The sequence below is a fragment of the Schistocerca cancellata genome, chromosome 6, assembly GCF_023864275.1.
Source record: "Schistocerca cancellata isolate TAMUIC-IGC-003103 chromosome 6, iqSchCanc2.1, whole genome shotgun sequence".
Taxonomy (NCBI): Eukaryota; Metazoa; Arthropoda; class Insecta; order Orthoptera; family Acrididae; genus Schistocerca; species Schistocerca cancellata.
Window position 1 is genome coordinate 434,005,395 of NC_064631.1, and position 25,862 is coordinate 434,031,256.

Consider the following 25,862-nt stretch of genomic DNA (forward strand, 5'->3'; position numbering starts at 1 on the left):
ATATGGCTGAACGTCCAGCACTTAAAGCACCGTACAGGGGGAGGGATATATGGCTTTACATTACAGCGGTGGACCATCACCTTGACCTTCTCTGGCAATGTGTCACCCTCGGAGGCCAAGATGAAGGCACCAGTGGCAACCTGATTATCCCTCAGACCTCGATGGACTGGCCAGACAAAATGAACACCTCGTCACTCTAAGATGGCGTGCAGCTCGTCATCAGACTGCAAAAGAAGGTCCCTATGTAATATAATACCCTGGACCATATTTAAGCTCTTATGGGGTGTGGTGGTAACAGAAACATCCCTCAGCTTGCCACAAGCGAGTAATGCCCATGACCGGGCAGAGGATGCTGTTTTATCAAGCATTGTACTGAGATTTAGATCGCTTAGAGACTGACGGTGTTTGATCACCAGCAAGTGATGACGTGGTACACTTCATCGCGCGTCATGCGCCCAGATGCCACCCACTCCGACCAGGGGCCCTCCCCATGGGCACCACCCAGCCGCAGCAAAGGCCACCTGACAGGATGGCCACTTCCCGGAGTCCCGATGCCCCAGGGTGACAAGCATCTACTCCTTGGCATACGTGGGGAGTTAATGGCACAGGCATCAGCAGAGCGATAACTATGTTGTCAGGGGGCTACAACCAACAGGGTACATGGTGCCCCCCCCCCCCCTCCCCCCACAATGGACTGACTACTGTGCTGGATATCAGGTGCAAACAAGTCAATGGTCATCGTCGGCACAGAAAGCGACATTGGATAGTGCATGGTGGAAAATGCACCCAGGAAGGAGTCCTTGCCAAAGAGGTGGAGAATGAGCGGGACTGCAATGCGACGACGAAAAAGCAGGCAACAGATCTCAAAGCACAATGGACACGATGCACGATGTCAGGTGCCCTTCCCCAATTGGCTCGCTCTTCGGAAAAGTTTTGAAGAATGGAGGTCAAACCCTACAGGGGACCATCACAAAAAGGCCGAAACATGTGAGGATTACGAGCCTGAGGGATGTGTTACAAGGATAGCTCCCATCTACATAGCTCAGAAAAGCTGGTGCTGGAATCCAGATGGCAAGGACCTTGGAGCAGCTGTTGAACTCAAGCATGTTGTATTCAACAGCATGTTGTGCCACTGGGTGGTCAAATTTGTTCTTGGCCACAGTTAGACAATGCCATCCATTCTGATGGACAGCTGGTTGACTGCCATGCTGATACAAAAAGCTGGCAGAGTTGATATATGACATGGTTGTTTTTATGGATGCCCCAGAATCGGGCAGGTCTTGCACCTGGGTCTACCACAGGCAAAGGGGTTGGTAGCAGGAGTAGCATACTCATGGACCAGGGTGTTGTGTAGTTTGGGTGAGTGACAAAATACCACTTTATGAGGAGTGGGAATGGTCTTGGGTATGAGTCCTGTCACTCTCTCCCAATCCATGCCTCCACATCATCTTCAAAGTCCGCTGCACCTCTCCAGCTGTGGTATCTGCATCACATGCTACTCCATCTACCTGTCACTCCTCCTCACTCCTGCATTCCTAGCCAGCACACCTGCTGCCGCCCTCCAAGACATTAGCTATCCATCCAAAAACACTCTTCCTGCTTCCTGCATCTCTCCCCTCCTCTACCCACACCACTCGACACACCCCCACCCCAACCAAGCTGGCCTGCTGAGTTGCAATCCTAGTCACTTCTGCTTGGTGAGTGGTCTCCTTTAATCCCAAATTACTTACTATATCAATACAGAGAGGGAGATTAAAATTACACAACAGACAAAACTGAGCTTTTTGATTAACTTATCCATGTGATAGCGCACCTTTAGTTATCTGTATGGATGCCTACATACTTCCCACATAAAGTCTCATTCAATGTATGTCCATTTATCTCTACTTCTGTTACATGTAATTTTTATTTCATTTGAACTAGATAACATCAGTTTTGTAACATTAAGAGTTCAGCTGTTAACTGTGAACCAGCTGTTAGCCTATATGAGAATCCAAGCTTTCTCGGCGAATCTTGATGATAAAATCTTCTTGGCTTGACAGCCGAGTCAATGCGTTGTTCCCCAACAACATTTTAGCAAGTTTCTTACTTGCTATCTTCAGGTGAAGTCCCCTGAAGATGGCAAGTAAGAAACTTGCTAAAACGTTGCTGGAGAACAATGCATTGACTCGGCTGTTCCTTACTTGCCATCTTCAGGCGAATCTCAAATTGCTGCTAAGTGCTGAGAAAGTGTGTGAAAAATCGATTTCTTAACATTTTTGGAAAAAATTTGTTTCACTTCATCAACAAAGAACTTACAAGGGCACCACCTAGCTTTGAGTTAAAGAGAATGTAGTATATGGAAGACTGATGAACAAGCGGTGGAGGCATGTAATACGACAAAAAGGATGTACCAAACAGCCCCCCCCCCCCCCGCCCCCATACACACACACACATGATAAAAGCACCCATCAGTCGTAGTTTTGTATCCATTTTGGATAGAAGTGTTTTTGTTTACTGGTATTCCAATCTAGGGCTACAGAAATTAATTGACTCGTGGTTTAAAAGACAGAAAATTTAATATTACAAGGTGCAGTGCCTGTAATTTGTTTCACAGAGTGTATCATTTTATTTGTTCTCAGTAGGCTGTCATTTTAATTTACAAACTAAATGGAATGAAAGTGAGATTATTTTGTTTTCAATTAATTGCAGATTGTGCACTTTCTTTTTGTTAGTGATTGTTGTGTTGAGCTGGGACCATTGCTTATTCTTAGTTTTATCAGTTAGTGTTCTTTGGAGTTTAGTCACACCCGAAGCAGTGGGTGAGTCAGATGCACACTCTAGGACCCTGTCATGATTTTTGTGCTGCTAAGTTAAAATTTCCATGATATTTTTGGGTCTTTATTAGTGGAAGCTCACCCGAGACAAACTATATAAGAACTTCAAATTTTCAAATTTTTGCTCAGGTTATAAACCTTGTTCCAAACCAAAAAGTGAACCTACCACGCAATGTGTGCCAGCCCTTTATCAATATATCTGTTTCATCAGTATACATTACAGTTTTTGAAGAACGTATAAAATTGGAGGTCAAGAACAGGAAAGACTGAAGCTAACTGTATTAAATGGCTGTGGCAAACTGTATTTAATGTTTCCCCACTCTGAATTAAACCTAATTCCTGATTTGTTAATGTGACACAGTGTTTTCTATTGTCAAGATAACAATCAGATTCATGCAAAGATGATGCCTTTGAACACCACATCATTCTAGTTTCCCTAGTAAAACTTTATGATATACCCATTCAAAAGCTTTGAGATCTCCAAAAATGCCAACAGTGTAACTTTTCTTGTTTAGTTCTACCGGAATTTCCAGTGCAGGCTATGTTCCCAGAAATGTTTTGTGAACAAGGGAAGAAGCAAAATAGGTCTATAGAGGTGAAATGATATGTGAACAATGGAAGAAGCAAAATAGGTCTATAGAGATGACCTTCTGATCTCCACTAACACAACCATTTAAGAGATTACACTTGACTCGCACATCTGATGATGTCACATATTTTTGCTGTAGCAGTAACTGAATGTATTGTATGATTAGTAACATTTACTTACTTGCTTCATAGTACTGCGAAGTACAAAAATCCTTCTGGAAAGAGCAAAAGTTATTACTCACCAACAACACTTATTGAGCTTTAGATTTTGGCTGCTAACTTTTTTTTTGCAGGGCTAGAATAACAGATAAACAACTGGGATGTGATAAGAGTTTGAGAGTAACAGCACACTTAATTAATAGTTTCATTTATCGTTTTTGAAATAAATTCTGCGCATAATTTTTTCAGTGCAAAAACAAATACTACTTCCTTTTTCAGCCACCATTCCAATGAAAGTTCTGCTTTAAAGAGAAACTACATCATAAAATCTGCACATGGCCTGTTCATTTTGCTTTGAGGGATAAACTTTCCAAGATCAACTTTCTGAACAATAACGTGTTTTGTACAATGATCACTGATGATTGCTGTGTGAATTAGAAACATTTTAAAATGTAATTTACTATAGCTGCATGCCCCTGACAATACAGCAAGTAACTCCAATAACATTTCATACAAATTGTTCTATAGTTAAAACCTCTTCAATTACTTTTCAAAACACAAACCCTGGTCATCGTATGCTCTGGCTTCAAATGCTTCTGGTGCTTCCTCTCGGAACAGCTCTCTTGTTGTTGTTACAATCGCCAGTGAAGAAATAACGTCAACAATAACATCACATCTCAGTACTTGTCCTGAATTTGTTTCTTCTGCAAATACTATTGCAGTACTTCGTACTCTCTCTTTCGTTACTGCTGTCACAACGACTTTACCCATGCAGTCTGTCAGTAGTTCTCCTTCAACAGGCAGCAGTTGCACTATATTTGGTCTGGATGTAGTCCTGGAAAAGAAATGCATATGAAGACCACTCTTTTTCCCCAAAATGTGGATAAACCATGGTTTACATAAATTACTGATTAATGAATAACATTTTAAATGTCAAACACTACACATGGCGTACACAAAGCACTCAGAATTTTGTTGCATGCAACAATACTCAGAACTCTGTTACTGTCCCATTCTCAATTATACGAGGTGAATCTCCTAAAATTTGCACCACAAATATTGCAAAAATGGAAAGTGCTACTGATGTTCAGTTTTCATAGAATGGATTGGTAGTCAGGGCCTCATACAGTTAGCCAATAAATGAAGTGTGATAGTACTTAGGAAGTGTATTTCTATTCAAACATACACTTTTTAAATGAAACTATACCTACTGACATTAACAAACTAAAATTAGAGTAAATCAGAATGTCAGTACTGTTTGTTGCAGGATTCTAGTGTGAGTCATTTACAGGATATCATATTTTGAAAAGTTTCTGTGGGGCCCTGTCCACTCATTCCATACAGTGTGCCTAAAGGATGCTGTGTTCTTGGAATGCTATACAACAATTCAAGCAAATAACATTAGTAGTTTGTATTACATATAAAAAGAAACAATACTTAACTTGTATTTACAACGTGTTGTCACAAGTAATGGGCGACATGCAATAACAGTCAGAGTCCTTTGTTAAATACAGTGTTCATGCAAGTTCGTCACACAGTTTGTGGATCACTAATAACTGTTATCGTAGCATTCTCTGCTAGGCCGCGTGTGAATGCTCCTAATACTGTCCTAATAATGAGTGGCCAAGGCTGGCAGGAGCGGCACATATTTTCTCTTTTTGCAGAGGCCGCTCCTCCCATGATGCGGTCCTAATCAGCGCACCATTGTCCAACGTCGTCTCACCGCCTTCTCTTGTGTTCTTCATCTTCGTTCTGGTACTTGGGGTTACACCACAACAGTTTCCACACTGACACTTGTAAAATATCCGTGGGAGCAGTAAAGTACAACACATGTGTGTACGCTAGTTATGTGGATTCTGACCAGTAACGAGACGACACAATCACAGGATATATTCAAAATTACCACTGGCAGCAGCAATACGCACTTCCAGTCTGGAATGGAATGACTACCGCACACGTGCTAGCATTTCAGCGGAGATGTCCAAGCATGCTGCAATAATATATCATTGTGTATCATTGGTTGTAGTTGGTATGTCTTTGTAGTCAGAGTATTTCTGCTTTCCCCACAGAAAAAAAGTCTACAGGCTTCAAATCCGGGGAATGAGCCAGTCAAGGTACAGGTCCTCTGCATCAGAACCAATGATTTGGAAACAATTGGTGAAAACATGCTGTAATACTTTGTGCACTATAGGCCGCACAGCCATCATGTTGCTACCACAGGCTCCTCCTAGCCTGCAGAAGAACGTATTCTATCATCTGTGGAAGATGGTCTGTTATAAGGCTGCGATACTTGTGCGTATTCAGTGTTCCATCTATGAAAAATGGGCCTATGAGCTGATAATTCACTATCCCACATCACACATTTACACCTCATGGATGCTGACATTCCACCTAATGAAGCCACTGGGGATTGTCAGCAGATCAGTAGTGCATGTTTCAGTGGTTTATCTGTCTACGGTTGGTAAATTCGGCTTAATCACAAATCAAGATATATATCTGGAGTAGCCTGTCTTGATGCCAATGTACAAAAGTTAACACAATTCTCATCATGAAGCTCTTGATGGAGAGAGATGTGATAGAGATGGAACCTATGTTGAAAGAGAATGCATTGGACACTTGTCTGACTTATGCCATGTCCTTGTGCCATTATTACTATTACACAGTACAAGAACGAACTGCATTCTTCCTACTCTTTCCATAGAAAATAAGCATGTTGGCTTTCCCTGCATTGATAAATCCCATCATCCACTCACAACTGACTGCTCAGTCTGTCACTCGTTAACACACTAGCATGTCATAAATGCACTCAAGAAACATACAAGCACACTATAAGCAAACATAACAACATCATACGTAGCAACTACGCAGCTTGAATGACACAAATGAGTGTTAGTGTGCAAACTTTTGAAAATACGATATCTTGTAAGCAAGTCCCACTAGAATCCTGCAGCAAACACCACTGGCATTCTAATTTTTCTCTACATTTAGTTTCATTTCTCTACATTTGTTCCATTTAAAAATTGTCTGTATGCACAAAAAACAGACTTTCTAAGTATTAGTATAATCTGTTTATTGGCTAACAATATGAGCCCCTGCCTACCAATCCATTCTGTGAAACTGCACATCAATAGCACTTTCCATTTCCACAATATTTGTGGTGCAAGTTTTAAGTGATTTACCCTCAAACCAATGAACTTTCAGGGTTATTAGTATGGTGCGAAACAAGAAAAAATTGTGTAGTAAACATCAGCTCTTAACTGCATACCTATGAGCACTATTTCATCTTCAATACTGTGAAATAATTCTCTATTTCAACAGCGAACTCTTCACTTTCAATATTTTGAGAGGTGCTAGTGGCATAGTTCATATCAATCCTGGCAGGCTAAGAAAAAATCTTACCTTCATAGTCTCAGATGTTATCGAATTTAGCAATGTTAAAATTAAGTACTAAGTACGGAATCATATTATTTATTTATTTAGGGTGAAGTGGGGTAAGTGTAACCACGTTTTGGCATAGTTCAACTTTGACACCAAATTGCCAACTTGTTATTGAAGATATGATTTTGAAATTTCTCATGCTTAAAGTTTGACTTATTGACATTTAAACAATATACATTTTGTTTCTCAAAAAATAAATTATATGGTCAAATAATTTTTTCAAAATTTTGTGTTGTGAGGTTACACTTGCCCCACGGTTCGGGGCAAGTGTAACCGCGCATTGTTGTACCCATACAGAGCAATGTAAAAGAGACTTGGTGTAAGTGACCTGATTACCCAATTTTTACTGAATTTGAGGATTTTTAAAATATTAAAATAACTTAAATTTTACTCAAGATATGAACTTTTTTGCACACGCCTCTTTGTATATTATGAAATACACAGAAAATGATAGCTGAACTAAAAAATAAGTGTTAGCCTAAACCATAAAACACTGAAACAGAATGCTTCATAGATGATTTATTTTTGTTTTAGGTCAGTAATTTATTAGTTTAAATTCTACAAAAGTAATATTTTTTTCTTCAGTAGGCAATTTAACAAAAATAATAAAATATCTAGTATCAAGAGAAAGAAAAATTCACTTTATAAGCTCACTTTCTATTATTTTTCATGGTAATTGAATTAAAGTTGTTGGCAATTTGTGTTTAATACTAAACTGCTCTAATTCAACTTATTACATTCACACTTAGGCCCTATTATTTAGTCACTGAACGTTCTATGAATCAAATGTAACACCAAATGTCAGGTCTCCCCTGTGACCCAAAGTAGGCTCAGGCAGCACTGAAATGACATCAGAGGATGGAACTTCCATCTCATCTCTTCTAACAGGCCAGTAGAATGTGGTGCCACACTTTGTCTTATTTTTGCATCTGAGGAAAATCACTTCTGGATCTCCTAAATCACTAATTTTGGTAACTTGGCCAATAAAATGAACTTTCTTACATTTTGTTGCAAAAGCTACCAGAACATAGTTTCCAACTGTCATTTTATCTTTGGCTTCAAAAAAGTTTGCCTTCTTCTTCTTCTTCACAGTTTATCATTTCTTATCTGAGATCGTCCAGCGTTATTATGGTCCCATTTTCTTCATCACTACTTATTAAAGATAGGCCTCCTTCAGTTTCACTTTCTTCACTTACTGATTCAACTTCCTCTTTTTTTCTTGTTACTCATATGAGCAACCAGGGATTTTTTCCCACAACATTCAGAGATGCCATTTCGGATAAAGTAACAGCACTTTGTTTGGAAGATTTACTTTTCATTACCAAGCCCTTTTTTATGCCGATGATGCTTTTTTGTTTTGCTTTCTCCTTATTATTCTTGTTTCTTTTAAAACCTTTTTCTTTATAGATGGCATCTTGAAAAGTGATAACTTCAGCTCCTGGTGCAATCCTTTGTTTTACCAGGGAGACTACACTGTCTGACTGTTTCCAATAATGAGCTTTCAAATGACAAATCACAAGTTCCAGAACATAATGAAATATTGGTTAGCTTGGGAATTGTTGACAAAGAACTCTGTCTGATACTGGGAGATCTGCAGAGCTCAGTCGATGTAGGCCTATAAAATTCTAGAGGTTGTTCAGCTGGAAGCTTCCCTAAAATCTGAGTACTTTCTGTTAGAGACGTAGCTTCCATACAGTCTATGGCTGCATTATCGTGAGCTGGCAATGGATTTGTTTCTGCCAAAGATTTGGTACAAGCTACATATCTTTTATATGCTCCGGATCATATTTAGTTTTATCAATTACTTCTCTACTGTAAGGGAATATTCCTGCTTTTTGAAAACCACTTTTCAACAATTCACGTGGTGTTTCATTCCATACAGCAGTGAGGAGATTGGAAAAGTCACGTTTGCTAATTTTTACCCTTGATTATGTCTCTGGTGACGAGTTAACTTTTGGTCCCAAGTAGATTTCACACCCTTACACACTGCTACATCCATTGGCTGCAGGATGAATTATCATGCTCAACATTGTTGTCAGTCAAACAATGCTTCACATAATGTACTGTAATTGAAATGGTGGCATTCTTTACAGTTCTGTGTCATATTTTATAAAAGGAAACGTGGTTTAAAAATATAGTAGACTTAAATAAAAAGTAAAATATATGTCACACAAACTCAGTAGACCTACAAATCCAGCACATCAGGTATTCTGGTATCCATACGTACAGGAAGGCCAGTTTAGTTGATCTAGTGTGATAGCAAAAACAAGGTTATGGCTTAAATAGATAAATATGTTCCAGTAAGTTTGTTTGGGGCAAGTTTAACCCCCCCTGGTTACACTTGCCCCACATGGGAAAAAGTCGGGGTAAGTGTAACCATGCCTGGCATATCAAGAGCTTTATCAGAAGAGTAAAACGAATCTCATATTTGAAATTATCATGCAAAAGTTAGATTGTAACCAAAAAATTCTGCAGTTATCTTTAAAACTGCAAAAATGACAGACCACCATATTCTGAACATGTCACTCTCTCGCAGAGTGAAGATGTAGACATCAATTCAAGTCCAAAAATTAATTACCAATTTATGTCAGATTTGACAACTTATGGTTAAATATAACAAAGAAAGGAGTAAATTAACATGTGTGATAGGTCAGAGGTAAAAATACAGCTTCTTTAAGGCACCATCCATGGTTACACTAACCCCATGGTTACACTTACCCCACTTAACTCTATTTTTTCTCCAAAAAAATTTCTGCTCTGAGATACAGCCCTCCAAAGATGACATTGCCCTTACCATTTTGAGGATGCGAATTTTGGAAAAAATTTTAAAATGCTGTATCTCTGGAACAGTTCTAGATATTTTGTCTTTTTTTTAATATATTATTTGAAAGATAATTGCTGTATGATTACAAAGAAATCCTCCATTTGGACTTATCTCTCAAAGTTCTTTTACTATAGTATTCTGAACCTTTTTTTTATAATTTACGGAAAAAAATTTTTTATTCAAAAATGCCAATCCATAAAATTTTGATTTTCTTTTTCCATTGATTAATACCGTATAGTTCTACATTCCCTGAAAAGGAGAGCTTTCACTTTTAGGTTGAACCAGGTTTATAAACAATTGAAATGTTTGCCACACATAAAACCTGTTTTATTACCACTTTATCACATAACAACCTCATAAAAATCAAAACCTAGCCTTATTTAACATAATTTTAGTTTTAAAAGTTGAGTAAGATACTCATTTTTCAAGCATTTTAAACGGTTCCAAGATGTATGTGAAAGGACCAAAGACTTAAAAGTTCTTTTTTTTTCCTAAAATTAGCCAGTCAGTGAACTAAAAATGTGTTCCACTGCTTCAGTATCTAACTGTTGAACCAATAGGAACTGGAGCACTAACAATCTTCAAAGCATTGTGAACAGGAAGATGCACTGATGCCGTTGTTGTTGTCCTTCAGCTGGAAACCTGTATCCAGCAGCTGGTTCATGTGGTAACATGAAGTTTACTATAATTTTGTTTAACTCGTAACTGGTGTCTATAATCTCTGCAACCCACCACTCACAGTCATACATACGTCACAAACATCCTGCTTCTCAGGTTGTGAATCTGATTATCATCCCGCTGTTTTTGAAGTGTTAGCCGAACAAATGAAATTTCTTCTTTCTCACTCTTTAAAGTGCATGCAATATGATTTCGCTCATCACTTTAAGTCCAAAAATGTGTCTTCTGAAGTCCTTTCACAGAAGTAGTTTGTTTGAACCATTCTTATTTTTTCTACTCACGGAATTCTTCGATTTCCTCTTTGGACAAAAGAATGAGGGCTGAGGATGTGTAAGATTTCATGACTCTCGTAAAATCCTTCCGGCATTCTGACTCACATCTGTATTTGGTCTGGAAAGATTATTTTTCGTAGCATCACAAGGACCCTTCCCATGACCAGTAGTACTGTATACCCAGTCAGTTGGCATAAGCGACTTACTCTATTCAAACAGCTGGTAACGATTTTTAAAGTGATTAGGAGCACCATCAGAAATAATGACGATCTTCTCTGCCCTGTTTGCAGTTGAAGAACTTTGCACATTGCTACCAAAGCGTGTGCCGAGTCATGTCCCATGTCATCACGCAAAACTTATGGTCTTGTTTTGAAAATATGTCACGCCTGAAAAAATTGAAACCTGGTCATTACTCCAATGATACTCTTGTACTTCTTGTGAGAGAATCACAGACCAGTTCTCAGCAAAATCACAGTGAAGCATTAAACATAGTTCTTCAGCCTGTACACACCCTTTCACTTCTGCAATGTGCTGTTGTTGCAATTTCTTCAGATGCTGGTGTGCTACTACATTCACTGACCATTTACCATGTTCATCAATGAAACCGTCAAAGGCAACAGTTTTCTTAAGTAGGCCTAGTTTATTTTCCTCCCATGTGCCATATGTAATTTTTGCAGAGTTATCTGCTACGTCTTCCTGACCAAATGTCTGTAAAGACAGTCCTCCCTTTCCAGGGCAGTCACCAGATTCTAGAAACAAACATGTCTCTCACTTTATGTCACAGACTACTAATGACTTCACATGCCCACACAAGGTGTCATATGTCATGCTCCAGAAAGTTTTCTTCAAAGTTACCACACAATGTTCAAAATTCGCACAGTACACACATAAACAGAAATCTCTAGGTGGGTGTGGAACTACTCACTTAGATTGTAATGCATAAAATTTTGATCTTCCAATATGTGAATTGTATAGTGGCTCTCATAAATTGCAAAAAATTCTTAAATACTGTGAGTCTTGTATCTCTTCACTTTCACAACTTTTTGACCTTCAACTGTTACAACTACTTTTTTCTGCACTCTGGTGAGAACAGTCCCATTTATCTTCCAAATAAAATGACTGCACTATTTGAACTTGAGCTGCTTCTACAAGATGACCATAATAGGGATCTGGTCTTACAAAGACTCCTTTTACAGACCTCACATTTCTTGATTTGTCTACCATGTATTTTGATACTGATGGAATGTGGTTCAAAATTGTTTTCTTTAGAAAACATCTCTGGAATAATAGTTAAAACTTGCACCTTCTCACTGTAGGATGCACAATATTCAACAGTTGAACTGATATTTGTGAAAAATTCTTGGCAAGAGATACAAGAGTTCTTTGGTTCATTTTCTTCTGAAGATGGAATCTCTGCTTTGAAGAGTGTGGTCAGTTTTGCTGTAGTGTATTCATCCATAGCTTCAGTAATTTCTCTGTGATTTCTTTATGCGTAGAACTTATGACTAAACTTCACTGATCACAGTTTCTTAACAGGACTAACACACCTACCTCTGTTGTTGACTGATTCAGAGTATTTAATTCTTCCTCTATTGATGCAAAATCTGTATCATCTGCACCATGGGAGGCTTCACCCTGTTCATATACTACCATTGTTGTTATTCTGTCAAAACATTTAGAACACAAAAAGTCATCGCAGGAAACATCTTCACTTTGAAACAGAGTCTTCAAATGAGAAGTCTGTTTTTTTTTGTTTGTTTTATGTATCACTCTTTTATGGATATGCAAATAGTCAGCACACTTCACTCTCAGAAGACATTTCAAACAGTCCTTCTCACAAAACACACTGCAACTGTGTCACCTGACAAATTCCTCACAAAAACACAGAACTCACTGGGTAGTCTTGGATTTCTTACAAGCCTCCACAGTAAACAAATTAGCACTGAACAACTACAATACAGAAACATGCATTGAACAACCACAACAAAGAAACAACAACACAGTGTAAGAAATATCTGCAAACAATGAAAGTGAAAAGAAATAACTGCAACAAAGACAACATAAATAAACATTGTAACAAAGAAATTAGTAAGAAACGACTTCAGTGAAGACATACATTACCCTAGAAAGTTAAAAAAAAAAAAAATTGATAAAACCTGTCCAACTTAAAAGTGGACATTCTCCTTCACAGCGAATATAGTACTCTGTGGTACTGATCCACAGAAAAAAAATCTAACTTTTCTTGATTGGCATTTTTGAAAAAAAAAAATCTGTAAATTACAAAAAAAAAAATTCAAAAGGTGACAGCATAAGAACTTCGACAGATATGTCCAAACGGAGGATACCATTGTAACCATAAAGAAATTATCTTTCAAATTAAAAAAAAAAATACCTAACAAAATATCAAGAACTGTTTCAGAGATACAGCATTTTAAAAAATTTTCCAAAATTTGTATCTTAAAAACGTGTTTCTTACTTACTCCTGAATTTTAACATATGCTAAATTCAGTAACATCCAGGACTATTAAGGTAACCCACTGCCTGAAGTGATACGGATTATGCCTAGTACAGATTCAACACAGAAAATATTTTTTGGTAAACAATGGCTCTAAAGTGGATACCGAAAGAGCTATGAGCACTTGTTCAGTATATGAGATGTGCTTCACAGTAGCGAAGATGAACAGGTGCCCACAGCTCATACGGTATGCATCTTAGAGCCCATGTTTAATAGGCCTTTCATATTTTTTGTCCCATCTACTAGTTCTGAAAGACTGTTGGTTTAGTTCTGGTTCACCCTATTTGCCCTATGAGACATCACTTTCGAATCATCCTGTACTACTCTGCATGTTAAAATTCTTTGAACCATTTTAGCATCCCTTGTACTGGCCTGCATCCAATATCTGTAGAGCAACAATTTCATATGAAAATTCCAGAAAACACAGCAACATTGTAAATGTAGTAACTCCAGCTGGTCACAACAGGTTGAAAGTAGGAATAATCTTCCAGTAGGAAATTTTCTTATACAAATGACAATGTAGTAAAAGACAGATTGCTACTTACTGTAAAGAAACACATTAAGTTGCATACAGGCAAAATTAAAAGACACTAACATAAAGTTTTCGGCCACAGCCTTCATCAGAAAAAGAGAAACACACACCATTCATATATACAAGCAGGCATACCTCTTGCACACATGACTGCGAACTCCAGCATCGCACACCAGAATGCATTCCGGCCCAAGATGCTGGAGTTGCCGGCCAAGTGTGCATAAGGTGTGCTTGCTTGTGTGTATGAATGGTGTGTGTTTCTCTTTTGCTGAAGAAAGCTGTGGCCGAAAGCTTTATGTAAGTGTCTTTTAATTGCACTTGTCTGCAACTTAATGTGTCTTCTTTATGATAAGTAGCAACTGACTTTTTCTACATTGTTGATATTCCTACCTGGAGTTTACATTGTCCTATATAACTGGAGTCATTAATAAGTAAATATGAGTGTTTTAATTCCATCTCACTTCTTATTTTACCAATGGTTTATACACAATGTGTGCACTGAACTAACGCAGGAAAAAAAATCCTATATCAAGTTGCCTCCAATATTAAACAATTAGTCGCTGAACAGCTAACTAAAAAGTAATTCAGAATTATATATAACCTGTATTATAAGTACTCATTTTGAGCTACAATGTCCAAATAAAATAAAATTAGGTGTGTATATATGAAACTAGATGTCAGGTAGTGAAATATGCACCAGCAGCCACATCCTCAATTGTCTGCAATTTGACCAAATAAGTGAACAATGATGTAGCCAAGAGCACTGTGGGGCATGCAAGGGACAACATACTACTATATCATTTGAGATTGTGGAGGTTACTGGTAATAGTCCACAAGAAAAAAAAGTAACAGAATCTGCAAGAAATTTACTTTTAAGAAGGGGCAAAAGACAATTTGTTCGTCAAAGAAACGGAAGGGGTTATGTCTAGCTGCTCTTACTCTCAAATTCTCAAGCAAAGTGTGTCCTCATAAGATTGTCATTCCCCAGCAATTTCAAAAGAGCCTCAGTTTAATACAACACAGTATCAATTTTCTATTCTTCACTCCAACAACTCTGGTAGCAGGCATGAGTAGAATATTCAGTTGCAACACCTTAGATGGAACACTACTGGTTTCAATTTATATTACTCCACTGTTGTGACACTAGTATTCCTCATAATGCATCTTTTGCAGGATCATTTTGAATCAGGTAATTATCATTCCACAGCATTAAAAGAACAAACAAACAAGGTACTTTGAACCCATCTTTGATCACAGCTGTAACTGAAGAAAATCTTATTTCGTGTAGTGTTTCTAGGAAAACTTCCAGAAAGATTACATGGTAAGAAAGACTTACATTATAGGAGCATAAGAAATGTTGTTCTGATATCAATGGCACATATACTTCAGCTTTACGCATTTAGACAAATATCTTTGTCCATTTGTGAGTTGAACAGGTAAGGAATGACTAGCCATGGTATAAGTTACCCTCTGCCATTCATCATATGGTAGCTTGTGGAATATGTGCATAGATGTAGATGTAGAACTAATTCAGCTTCACAAACAACAGGAAAAGGATGACACAACACTTTTGATTCAGTCTAATATTGGTCACATCGAAACCACACTCAAATCCAAATTTGAAAGTAGTTTCGTCAATGATGCACAATACTTCGAACTGAAAGAATGTTTTTTACTATTGATATCAAGGTACAGCCACAACAGAAATGACCTCCTGGACAAAGAGTGCAGTTATTTCCACACTGCTGGTATTTATATATAGATCAAATATTCCAGAATATGTGAACATTACATTTTCAATAACCTTCCGGAAACAATAAAAACAAAATAATAAATAATTTCTAGTGGTCCCTCTTGAACTGGGAACCTGCAGCACATGAGCTAGTGACGCCAACCACTTCACCACACTCCATGTTGCACAGCTCACAGCACTATTTACTTAGAGGATATTCACATCCAAATACTTTTTCAGGACAACCAAGCATTAAAGTGTAATTTTTATAGTTATAACCTGAAAATTTTCCACCAACGCAGCATGCAAACCATCACATATTGCTTTTTTACTGAAGTATCTTACTTAAAATGTTACAAATATATTGTAACTGCAAATGGAAAGTGGAAGAAGCCTCTTGGCCAACAAATTATAAAGTAATGAAAGATGTGGTACAACACTGTGATCCCGCTTCTTGACACTATTGAACTCTGTGCCTCAAAGGAAAGACAGTTACTGTAAACAGCATAATCACCCACTTTCATGGAACCAAATGTCTTGTGCACTAGTAAACAATATAACGAAGTGAGAAAAAGAAAAGTGGAAATAATTTTGTTAATTCTGTGAAAGGAGATATTCACTAGATTGATCTGGAACAAAATTAAGAAGTTTCACATGACTTTTTACATGGCCACAAACAAAGGAACCTCATAATTAAATGACTTATGATAGTTAAATTATGCCTCCAGTTGTAATTAATGGGGCATCTGAGGACTGTAGAAAACATATGCACTTCCTGTTTTACAATTCTAAATGGGTGACCATAACAATACTACAAACAGTGCACCAGAAACTCACAATATCTATTATAAAATGATGAGTAATTTGTCGTATCTGCTTTACACAATTTGATTCAGTTTTTTTAACAGTTTGTGGTATGAAGAAGATGTGCCAAAGATTGAAGAACTCAAATCATCCTCCTCATTATAAAACTTTTTATAGCCAAGATCACATAAATATTTACTTATTTTCAACAGCTGGTATCGACATGCTTTGCTGTCATCTTCTGGTCATCAACCTTTTATTTCTGACAAACCTATGAATAATGTGCTATGTTTTATTCACTAATATGACAACCTGGATGAGGTTCCAACTCACAATGAACATGTTCTGTCAAAATAATTTTTGAAGACCAGAAGATGATAGCAAAGACTGTAAAAACCTCGTGTCGAAAATGAATAAGCATTAATGTGATCTTGGTTATAAAAACTGTTTTAACAAGCAAAAGAAGTTGATCCTTCTCATTTTTCAACATGAGAAATTTCAATCATTTCATCCTCATATCTTTCCAAAGACAGTACATCATGGCCGATATCTCTCATCTCATGTTGGAAATACCCTTGAGAGATTTAATTAAAGCTTGGCATGGAACCTGGAATCCCAAAATTTGTTTACAGCATCATATGAGTAATATCATTTTGTGTGTGTGTGTGTGTGTGTGTGTGTGTGTGTGTGGTTGGTCTTTTTTTTTCTGGTTTAGGGGTGCTCAGCGGCGCGAGGTTATCATCATGCTTATGAAAATTAGTAGAAACGAATGTGGTTAAAAGTTGAAAATGTAAGAAGCAGCAATCTCATATAAAACTGCAATCGCTCTCTCCCTGTCTCATCCAAGGTCACTTGTACAATCACACTAGCTCACAACCTGTTAAACAATTAAAACTGACAGATGTTCAAACGCTCAATTATACCTCAAGTCAGACAACAGGAACTACAACTGATTCACAGGAATATACGGCTGAATAATCACTTACAAATAGTATGGACAATCCGGAAAACCTGAAACAAAAACTCCTCCCTCTGTAGGCGTCAACAAATCTCTGATCCTGAAGCCACTCTGAACTATGGGACTGAACAGTCCGTGATGCAGAATCTTATCCACACAGTCAGTGACGCCTCTCTCATATGGTAGCGAGCTACAGGAAGTTTTTTCTATACCTTTAACTGTTTTGTCTTTGTTGTGCCTAACAGTTCATTGTACATCTGTGTTGTTGTATCCATTTGTACGGAATGTTGTCTCGAGCTCGTTCAGTTCATGTTCTATGTGGCTAGCATAATCAATGCACTGAGCCTGGGCTGTCAGCATACATAGCATTCTTAAATGCTGAACTGTGCTGCAAATCTGCGTGCAGGTATCTGCTCGTGTGTGTCAGTTTCCTATAGACTTTACATCCTAGTTTCCCACTAGATGTTCTATACACCTCCAAATACAGAAAAGGGATCACTCCAGGTTTTCTATTTATACCACCAACTGAATGTCGTTATGTAAGCTGTCAAGAGGCTCATGAAAACTGTGGACTTCCGCTTCCCAATGTGACCATATGACGAACGTGTCATCCACCTTGCCAGCAGCATGGGTGCAGTGGCACAGGATTTAGTGTGATCTGTTCAAAAGCTTCAGCTGCTGTAGGTGAAAGGGAGATCCCACTGCCATCTCATCTGTCTGCTCACAAAATCTGCAACGCCAACTAAAATGAGTTGAACACAAGTACAACAGCACAAGGTTACAGATGGCTGGCAGTATTTGCTCCTGTAGGATGTTGATAGTTTCAGCTATAAGCACACTGGTAAACAAAGATTTTATGTCACAACTAACCACAACAAGTACTTGCTGTTCCATTATCAGCTGGATGAGATGTGTGGAATTCTTAACACAAAACTCAGTATTATTTCTGGGCCAGATACTCTGCCAGATAATATTTGGGCAATACGATCTCACTGACAATTGGTCTAAAAGGACAGCTTTCCTTGTGATCCTTTGGTACTCCATATATTCTTGGTGGCACTGGAAGTTCCGACATGAGCCCCATAGCTGTGTCAACATCGATTCTAGAGCTCTGTCTCACAACCTTTGTTGTGGGTTCGTTTCTCAGTTATTTGTGCTTGGGATCAATCAGCTAATTGCTCATTTGGCTACATATGATGTAGTGTCCAACACTGCACCATTGCCTTTGCCTGCCTATAAAATTACATCATCTTTGTTGTTCCTCAGTACACTTTGAGCGACTCTCTTTTTGTCGTCACATCTTCTCTGCTTCTACTTGAGCCAGTTTTTGAAGTAACACTTCAAAAGCCTGTATAATGTCCTCTGCTGGTAAGCACTGGGATGAAGTTTACACCCTTAGACAACACATCTGTAGTTGCCTTATTGAAGATATGTGTTGACAGGCTCACCACAGTGCGAGATATTTATTTTGTGTGAGCTCAGTTTGTTGATGCTGTCGCAATCAGTTGCCGCTAACTTGGGTGCCACCCACAGTTGTTTCTCGAATAGCGGTCTGTTGTTAAATTCCAAGATGGAACAGAGAGGATGGATTCTTTCTCTCGCTAATGAATGGCTAGCACGTTTGAAGATGTTACTTGCTTTCCTGGTACCAAAATGTGGTTGAAACAAAAAAAATTTTGGTATGATGTCATGAACCGGCATCTCCTAAGATAATTGAGCAGTTTCTCCTTTGTCTTTCTCAGTTGTTCCATCCTGTGAATATGGCCATATAGGCTACTTCCTGCCCAGACAGATCACTCATACAATGATCAGCCAGAACATTATGACCACCAACCTACTATAGATATAAACCCATCCATGTGATTGCAGCATCACCTGTTTTCAAAAGAAGCTAATTCAATTTTTAAAAAGCAAATTTCAATCTGGGATACAGAAGACGTACCACTTTTCAGATGGCAGTGCAACCCAGTACAAGAATAAAAAGAATTTTGTAAACTTATGTTTCCAAAGAGAAGATTTTGGCATTGAAACTCTACAAATTTTATAAAAAAGTCATCTTTTTAGTGAAATAGGTTTATGTATTTTTTCAAGTATAATAAAAGTGTAAACCCATGAGAGTCTCTCTTTCATAGTTTGGGAATTAGTTACCGATAATGTGGAGAGCTACATATCACTTTTTGAAAAATTCTGAAGATGCACTTTTTGATAAATTAAAAATTTAAATTTTCATTTAAATCTGAAAGATAATTTTCATCTCAAACTCACATTGTGTTGTACATCAGTGGAAAGCTCCCGGAAATTTCCGTAAAATCACATATGTACTATCATTTTAGCTTAACTGGGAAAGGTGTTACGCCTACAGCAATTTGAAATTATGGCAGTTTTTTAACAACTTCACATTGCTGTACTGTCAAAATGGGCTGACATATTTTAATAAAACTGGGTATTTTCTTATTGTAAATGTAGCCAACCTCTGTGCCAAGTTCTATAAAAATCTGAGAGGGGAAATAAAATTACTGTGTTGACTTGACGTGGAATGACTCACACAGAATAAATCTTTGATGCAGTGCCTCTTGAAACACCACATACTTCGGCTACCTTGGTTATGTAAGCACCCACTATACAATCACGAACAATTTGCCTGCATTCGAATTCACTTAGCTCTGACATAATACACTCAGAACTAAACAAACACTGTTATGACTACGACTCACAATTGCAATGTACTGAGAGCATTGTACAGCTGTCATCTGTGGTAAAATGCAACAGTGCCATCTGTGGGCTTGGCTGGCATCTGCATTTCTGTTCAAGCACGTATTTCTCACTGTTTTTCCAAATTTTCACCCAACCGCTTTTAAGTACATCACTGGCTCCAATCTAGACTTACTGTTGTTAAGGATATTTTCACAATTATTTGAATTTAATTTTTTTTATGCAGTCCCCTCTGCCTCTCCCTCCCCCTGGGATGCCATTTGCACCAAAACTGTGAGAAGACTGTACTATCTTAGTGAAGTTGGCAACATAATGCTACAGGAACATAATTTGTTCTGCATTATTGGGGTGACACAGTGAACGAACACCAAAGAAGATTAATTAGGGGGAAAAGTCATGTAGTTGCAAATTCCTACACAGTGCTGGGAAGGGGTGTTCTGTACAAAACACTAAAAATCCTGGTTGGTGGGATGTGAGGTTTTGAAATGATGGGGAAGGGAGGAGGGAAGCTTAAAGGTCACTTTTTACATTTCCTATAACACCTTGACAACCATGACATGAAGCGAAAATGTTTCCCAGTACACAATTAAACTACATCAAATTTTCTACAAAAAAAAGGTCCTATTCTTTTCCTTTTCTCTAGGACTAATAGCTACTGCAGTGTAGGAAATGGAAAAATTGCAGAATAGTACAAATATTGTTTTAACAGTATAATATTAATTTTTATCTTTAAATGAAGTGCGTTAACAACAGATATTAAACACATGTACAATTTAAGTACAGCAGAGCCATATTAAAGAATAATTGTGTTGTGGGAGATGCCGCACAGTAGAAGGGAATGTAGGTCACCAGATTGTGTTCATGCACTTCCCTCAATCACAGGTCTGTAGACTGAAGATGGAACAGATGATTCCTTACTCTATATACACCACTATGTCACGAGAAGGGGCTACAGAGTATCTCACAAAGTTATGACAATACTCTGCAGCATGTCATATGAACCACTGGCAATGCACTACAGAGAGATGCCCCAGGATGTTTATTTTCCACAGAATGTGTTGATACTACATGGAATGCAGATATGAGTTATTAAGAATACTAAGGCAAGAAATGCAAAAGGACAGAATGTACAGAAATCCTTGCACACTGTTCTATATTGCTAGAGGGGAAACTGAGTCGTAGTCATCACATACGACAGCTGTAGTGTTCCTCTGGGAAAGGCAACTTCCTCCACTGCTTGATTTTCAGTTTACAGACAGACAACACCTTCCCGAGCTCATGCTTATATAATCACAGGAATATTAGGAAAAAAGAACAGTTTTGCTCTGGTAGGGTCCTAGTCTAGACATCCATCATATCTGATGTGCATAGAGATATTCAAATCTCCACTGACCACCAAAGAAACATTGTTAATGAGCACAGATGAACTCGTGAAAAAAATGAAATGACTGTATTGCATTACTGGCTGGGAGAACGTCCTGGGGTTGTTCAGCCACTCGGTGCAAGTCTTTCTGTCTGACATGACTTCAGAAACTTGTGCATCAAAGAAGATGAGATAAAATGTTGAGGACAACCCCGACACCCAGTCTCAAACCAAAGAAAATCACAAACACAGCTGGGACTCAAGCCCAAGACTCAGTGATCAAGAAGAAGTAATGCTAACCACTAGACAATGAGTTGCAGACATGAAGTAACAATATGGTGCCTCACATTTGACGTAAGGGGTGTGCAGTTGTTCCATATTCTCTATTTCAGACTGGTAATGTCAGTCCACAGTGAGCTGTTACAGCAGATGATTTCTCACAGGTCAAGGGATCCACAGCACGGACAAGCCAGGAACGTCTGTGAAACTGAATTCTATGGGGTATGACTTGGATGCAATGAAGAGGCAAATGTCAGCTTATGAGATTCCACCATTGAATCTTATAGATCCCTGATCAGTTCTTTCTCAAGAATGTTATGCAGTGCCAACACAGATCTTGAATCACACCACAGAGAAATGGTCAAGTCACTGCCTGGACATGATGTGGCTGGGGGTAAAATAGTCCCCTATTAACCATTTGTTGTTATATGCCAGACTTCCTGGTTATGTCTCTTTAAAAAAAAAGTATCTTCAGTCTGATAACTTTATAGTAAACTGCTTTGACACTTTTGTATGACAAATGTGATGAAGTTTTACTTTATACCGAAACACTTCCAACTTCCTGCTAGGGTAATATACTCTTAATTCCTTTACTGTATTTGAGATTTGGAACCTAGTCCAGCGATGTCAACGCTCGTACTCTGCAAGCTACCTAAAGTTCTAGAAGAGGGAACTCCTCATGCCACTACCATTACCACCTTTTCAAACAGTATATAGAAAGAACAACTCTCAGCAAGCCTCCAAATGAGCCCAAAAGTCTCTGACTCAGCTGTCAGGATAATTTCAAGCACTGTATGAAGGAGGAAGTTAATATGTTGCTTGACTCATCTTGCAACACATATTTTCATAATTTTATTGCTAAACCGTTTTGATGCACAACTTAACACTTTCCTGTAATAATTAGCACTATAGTTGGATGAAGATTTGAGAGACCCCCCCGCCCCCTGTTGTTCTTACAATTACCTCTGCCCCACCTGCACTGACCCCGTGCTGATACGCAACACTTAGTGAGATATTTGTCATCTGATTAAGGAGATTAGTTAGTCACAGAGGTTAAACTGCAGTAAAGGAAGTGGGAGGTTTCCATTCACAGATCAGATATTGGGAAACTACAACTGGTCTACAACTGTGATTTACTATACAGCATTAGCACAGCAGCTGATAAATTTGAACATTAGGAACAGTCATATGGCCTCAAAGGGTCAAGTTCAGCTGCCCAACCGGAAAGGCTTTTTTTGTTTTCACAACTTAAACAAGTGAGCAAGTTGTGCCAGGTATCTGTTAAGGTTGGGTGACTAATTAAGAGAGCACGCAGATGGACTTTGGTGTTGATGACAAAGAGACAAAACGGTGCGTAAGTTTACCTGGTGATGGAACAGAACCTACTTCTATTGAGAAGCACCATGGGGGCCATAGAGTTTAACATGCCCATTCAAACAACAAATGATCAAGAAACTTCCTGGCAGATTAAAACTGTGTGCCCGACCGAGACTCGAACTCGGGACCTTTGCCTTTCGCGGGCAAGTGCTCTACCATCTGAGCTACCGAAGCACGACTTACGCCCGGTACTCACAGCTTTACTTCTGCCAGTACCTCGTCTCCACCTAGAGCACTTGCCCGCGAAAGGCAAAAGTCCCGAGTTCGAGTCTCAGTCGGGCACACAGTTTTATTCTGCCAGGAAGTTTCATATCAGCGCACACTCCGCTGCAGAGTGAAAATGTCATTCTGGAAACAAATGATCAACATTGTCATGTGCCATAATTATGCTGGATTGACCAACTGTCTAGCCATATGACACATTAAAAGTATGCACAATAGTAGTACTACACACTACTATACACTCTCTCTCACAAAATCTGTTTCCAGAGAACACTTGACTTTCTCCTAAACTTGTGCCACTGTTCCTCTAAATGGTCCTTCCCAAAATCCTAATACATTTAAATTTCATCCCGTAACTATCTACTTTAAGTAGTTGTCAGAGCCTGCTTTAATTAGGCCTATTGTTTTGCTGGATGTCTTGTGGCACTCATCAACTACAAAAATTATCCTAATCGATTGTTGGATGAACAATGTCTCCTCAAATAACGATGCTATGATTGGGGAACAAACATATTAACCAGCTGAGACTTTTTTAAAAGTTTTAGGTACATCTTGGAGTGAGTCTGGAAGTTGAGTGGGCCCAGTTATTAGCTGATATGCACCTCACTATTGAGTCTCATTCAAACAATCATGCATGCAGTTTCAATTTCTATCTTCATGCCTTTAGAGTTCAGTTTCTTGTCTACTGTGATGAATACACCACCTCCAATTCCTATTAGCCTTGTTCTTGTTATTGTTGTCTTCTGTACAGAGATTGGTTTGCAGCACCTCTACATGTTTCCCATTAGCCTATCCTTCCGATATACACTTATGTTTACCCATAAAATCTCAGTCTGTCAATTTCAGATCTTAGTCAGTTTTTTATACTGCTTTTGAAGAACGCTTCACATTCTAGCACTTCATTATGAATGCTTCAGCTGTTTACCATTAGGTTTTTAATAGTCTCATCTCTGGGAAGTGGCCTCCCTCATGTCTTACACTGGTACTTCAGTGTCTTCTACACCTATCAACATCCGTACTGGATGGGCAGTCGACACCATACATACAATCAGCTACTTGGGTAACCATCTCTGATGTGTTTTTCACCCCTGACCCACCAAGGGAACCTTCAGTTCTCAACCAACAGAAGTATAGTAAGCCAACCTTGATTCATACAGAAGTTTCAAAGTCTCTACTTCGATCCTTCTACTCGATTGACAACCAAGAAACCAAGATATGTTTTTACGAACAATCATGCAGATAGTGAGCGTTGTTGAAATTCCATGATCAAGTCTTGTTATCTTTCAATCTCGACCATTATTTACACTCTCCAGAACCGGAAGGGCTCCGCACGCAATAATTGAAAAAAAATTCTTGTTCACGCAAGCTCTTCTCAGAAAATAGCTGTCGGTGGAGAAATGCTGCTGTGTTTCTCGGTTAACCTCTGGTTTACATATAAACCTAGAAAACGAGATGAAACATTATTTTCCTTTCTTGACGACAAACCAGTTGCCAATACTTCTATATGCACAGCACATTTATTTTGGTCTCTTTCATCATCATATGTACCGGCTCCAGAAACCCAAGATCAGTCAATGTGCAACTCGCGATAAGATAACATTATGATTCATGATTTGTCTATGGACCTCATATTACTAAATACCTACATCAACTTGAATTAGGAAGGAAAATTGTTTTGCCGACAACTTATAACACTAAATTAATCCTGAAAATGGATTACCATTTATAACAGCCTCCACTTGCGGCGTCCACCACCTCCAAGGTAAAATTAGTGTTGAAGTTATTGAACAATGGTAGAAGAACTCGTGGCACGTTTAATTTTGATCCAAGAACTCCACTTTTAAAGCAAAACAATAACAAAAACAAACACACAATCCATATACGAACACCCGCCATAATTTTGTCTTTCAAACCAAACCAAACAGCCCTCCCATAGCCAAAGATGGAAACACGTGGTGTGGTTCCACAGTATGTATACGACATAAGCAAGGGAATGTTCTCGCAGATACAATGAATAGAGCAATATGGGATTACACGAAGCTTTTGTCGCATTTATTCTTTTGTAATTATCGTTCATTTTTCCTACAAATCTGGGGCTGGTAAGTGATTGTAAAGTCTATGGGCAACCTTTTTGAAATAAAATAGGTGAATATCGCCCCATTTCAGCTTATTGCCCTGGAAAAAGAAACTTCAAACTCCAACAAACCCGACGTAACTATTTCTTTTTGCATAATAATCAAAATAGAATTGTCCGTAGATAGGTGCAGAAGTCCGTATGTTTATTCATTATGTTCACCCACAACTATATCCTGCTGATCACAATATGGTGTGAGGGTACTTTTTATTCTCATATATACTTAGATTTGTTCCCAGTCCATTTAAGAATGGTACGTGGGAATAAAACGGGCTTATGTAGTACACCTTTGTGCGAAGTATTGTTAGCCGTACTTTATATGCCAGCCTTTATAGAATAAATAGGTAATATTCATAGATCCTCCCCTACAAACTGTGCCTTGTAGTTTGCACGAGATATGTGGCCTCTAGCTTCGATTATCTAACAGTTGCAGCGTTGTCATTAACCTCTGTCGCCATT

The 25,862-nt window shown here is 38.4% G+C and overlaps 1 protein-coding gene across 1 annotated transcript in view; it reads right to left on the minus strand.

The window, feature by feature from the left end:
- The window catches only part of LOC126088118 (nuclear pore membrane glycoprotein 210), a 241,665-nt gene extending 216,466 nt beyond the window's left edge, over positions 1-25,199 (minus strand). Inside the window, exons 1-2 of the mRNA XM_049906217.1 lie at positions 24,990-25,199; positions 4,127-4,398 (exon numbers count right to left, since the gene is read on the minus strand). Of these exons, the coding sequence (XP_049762174.1) occupies positions 4,127-4,398; positions 24,990-25,165 (448 nt within the window). The 5' untranslated portion in view covers positions 25,166-25,199. The remainder of the gene's footprint in view (positions 1-4,126; positions 4,399-24,989) is intronic.
- Between the last annotated feature and the right edge of the window lie 663 nt (positions 25,200-25,862).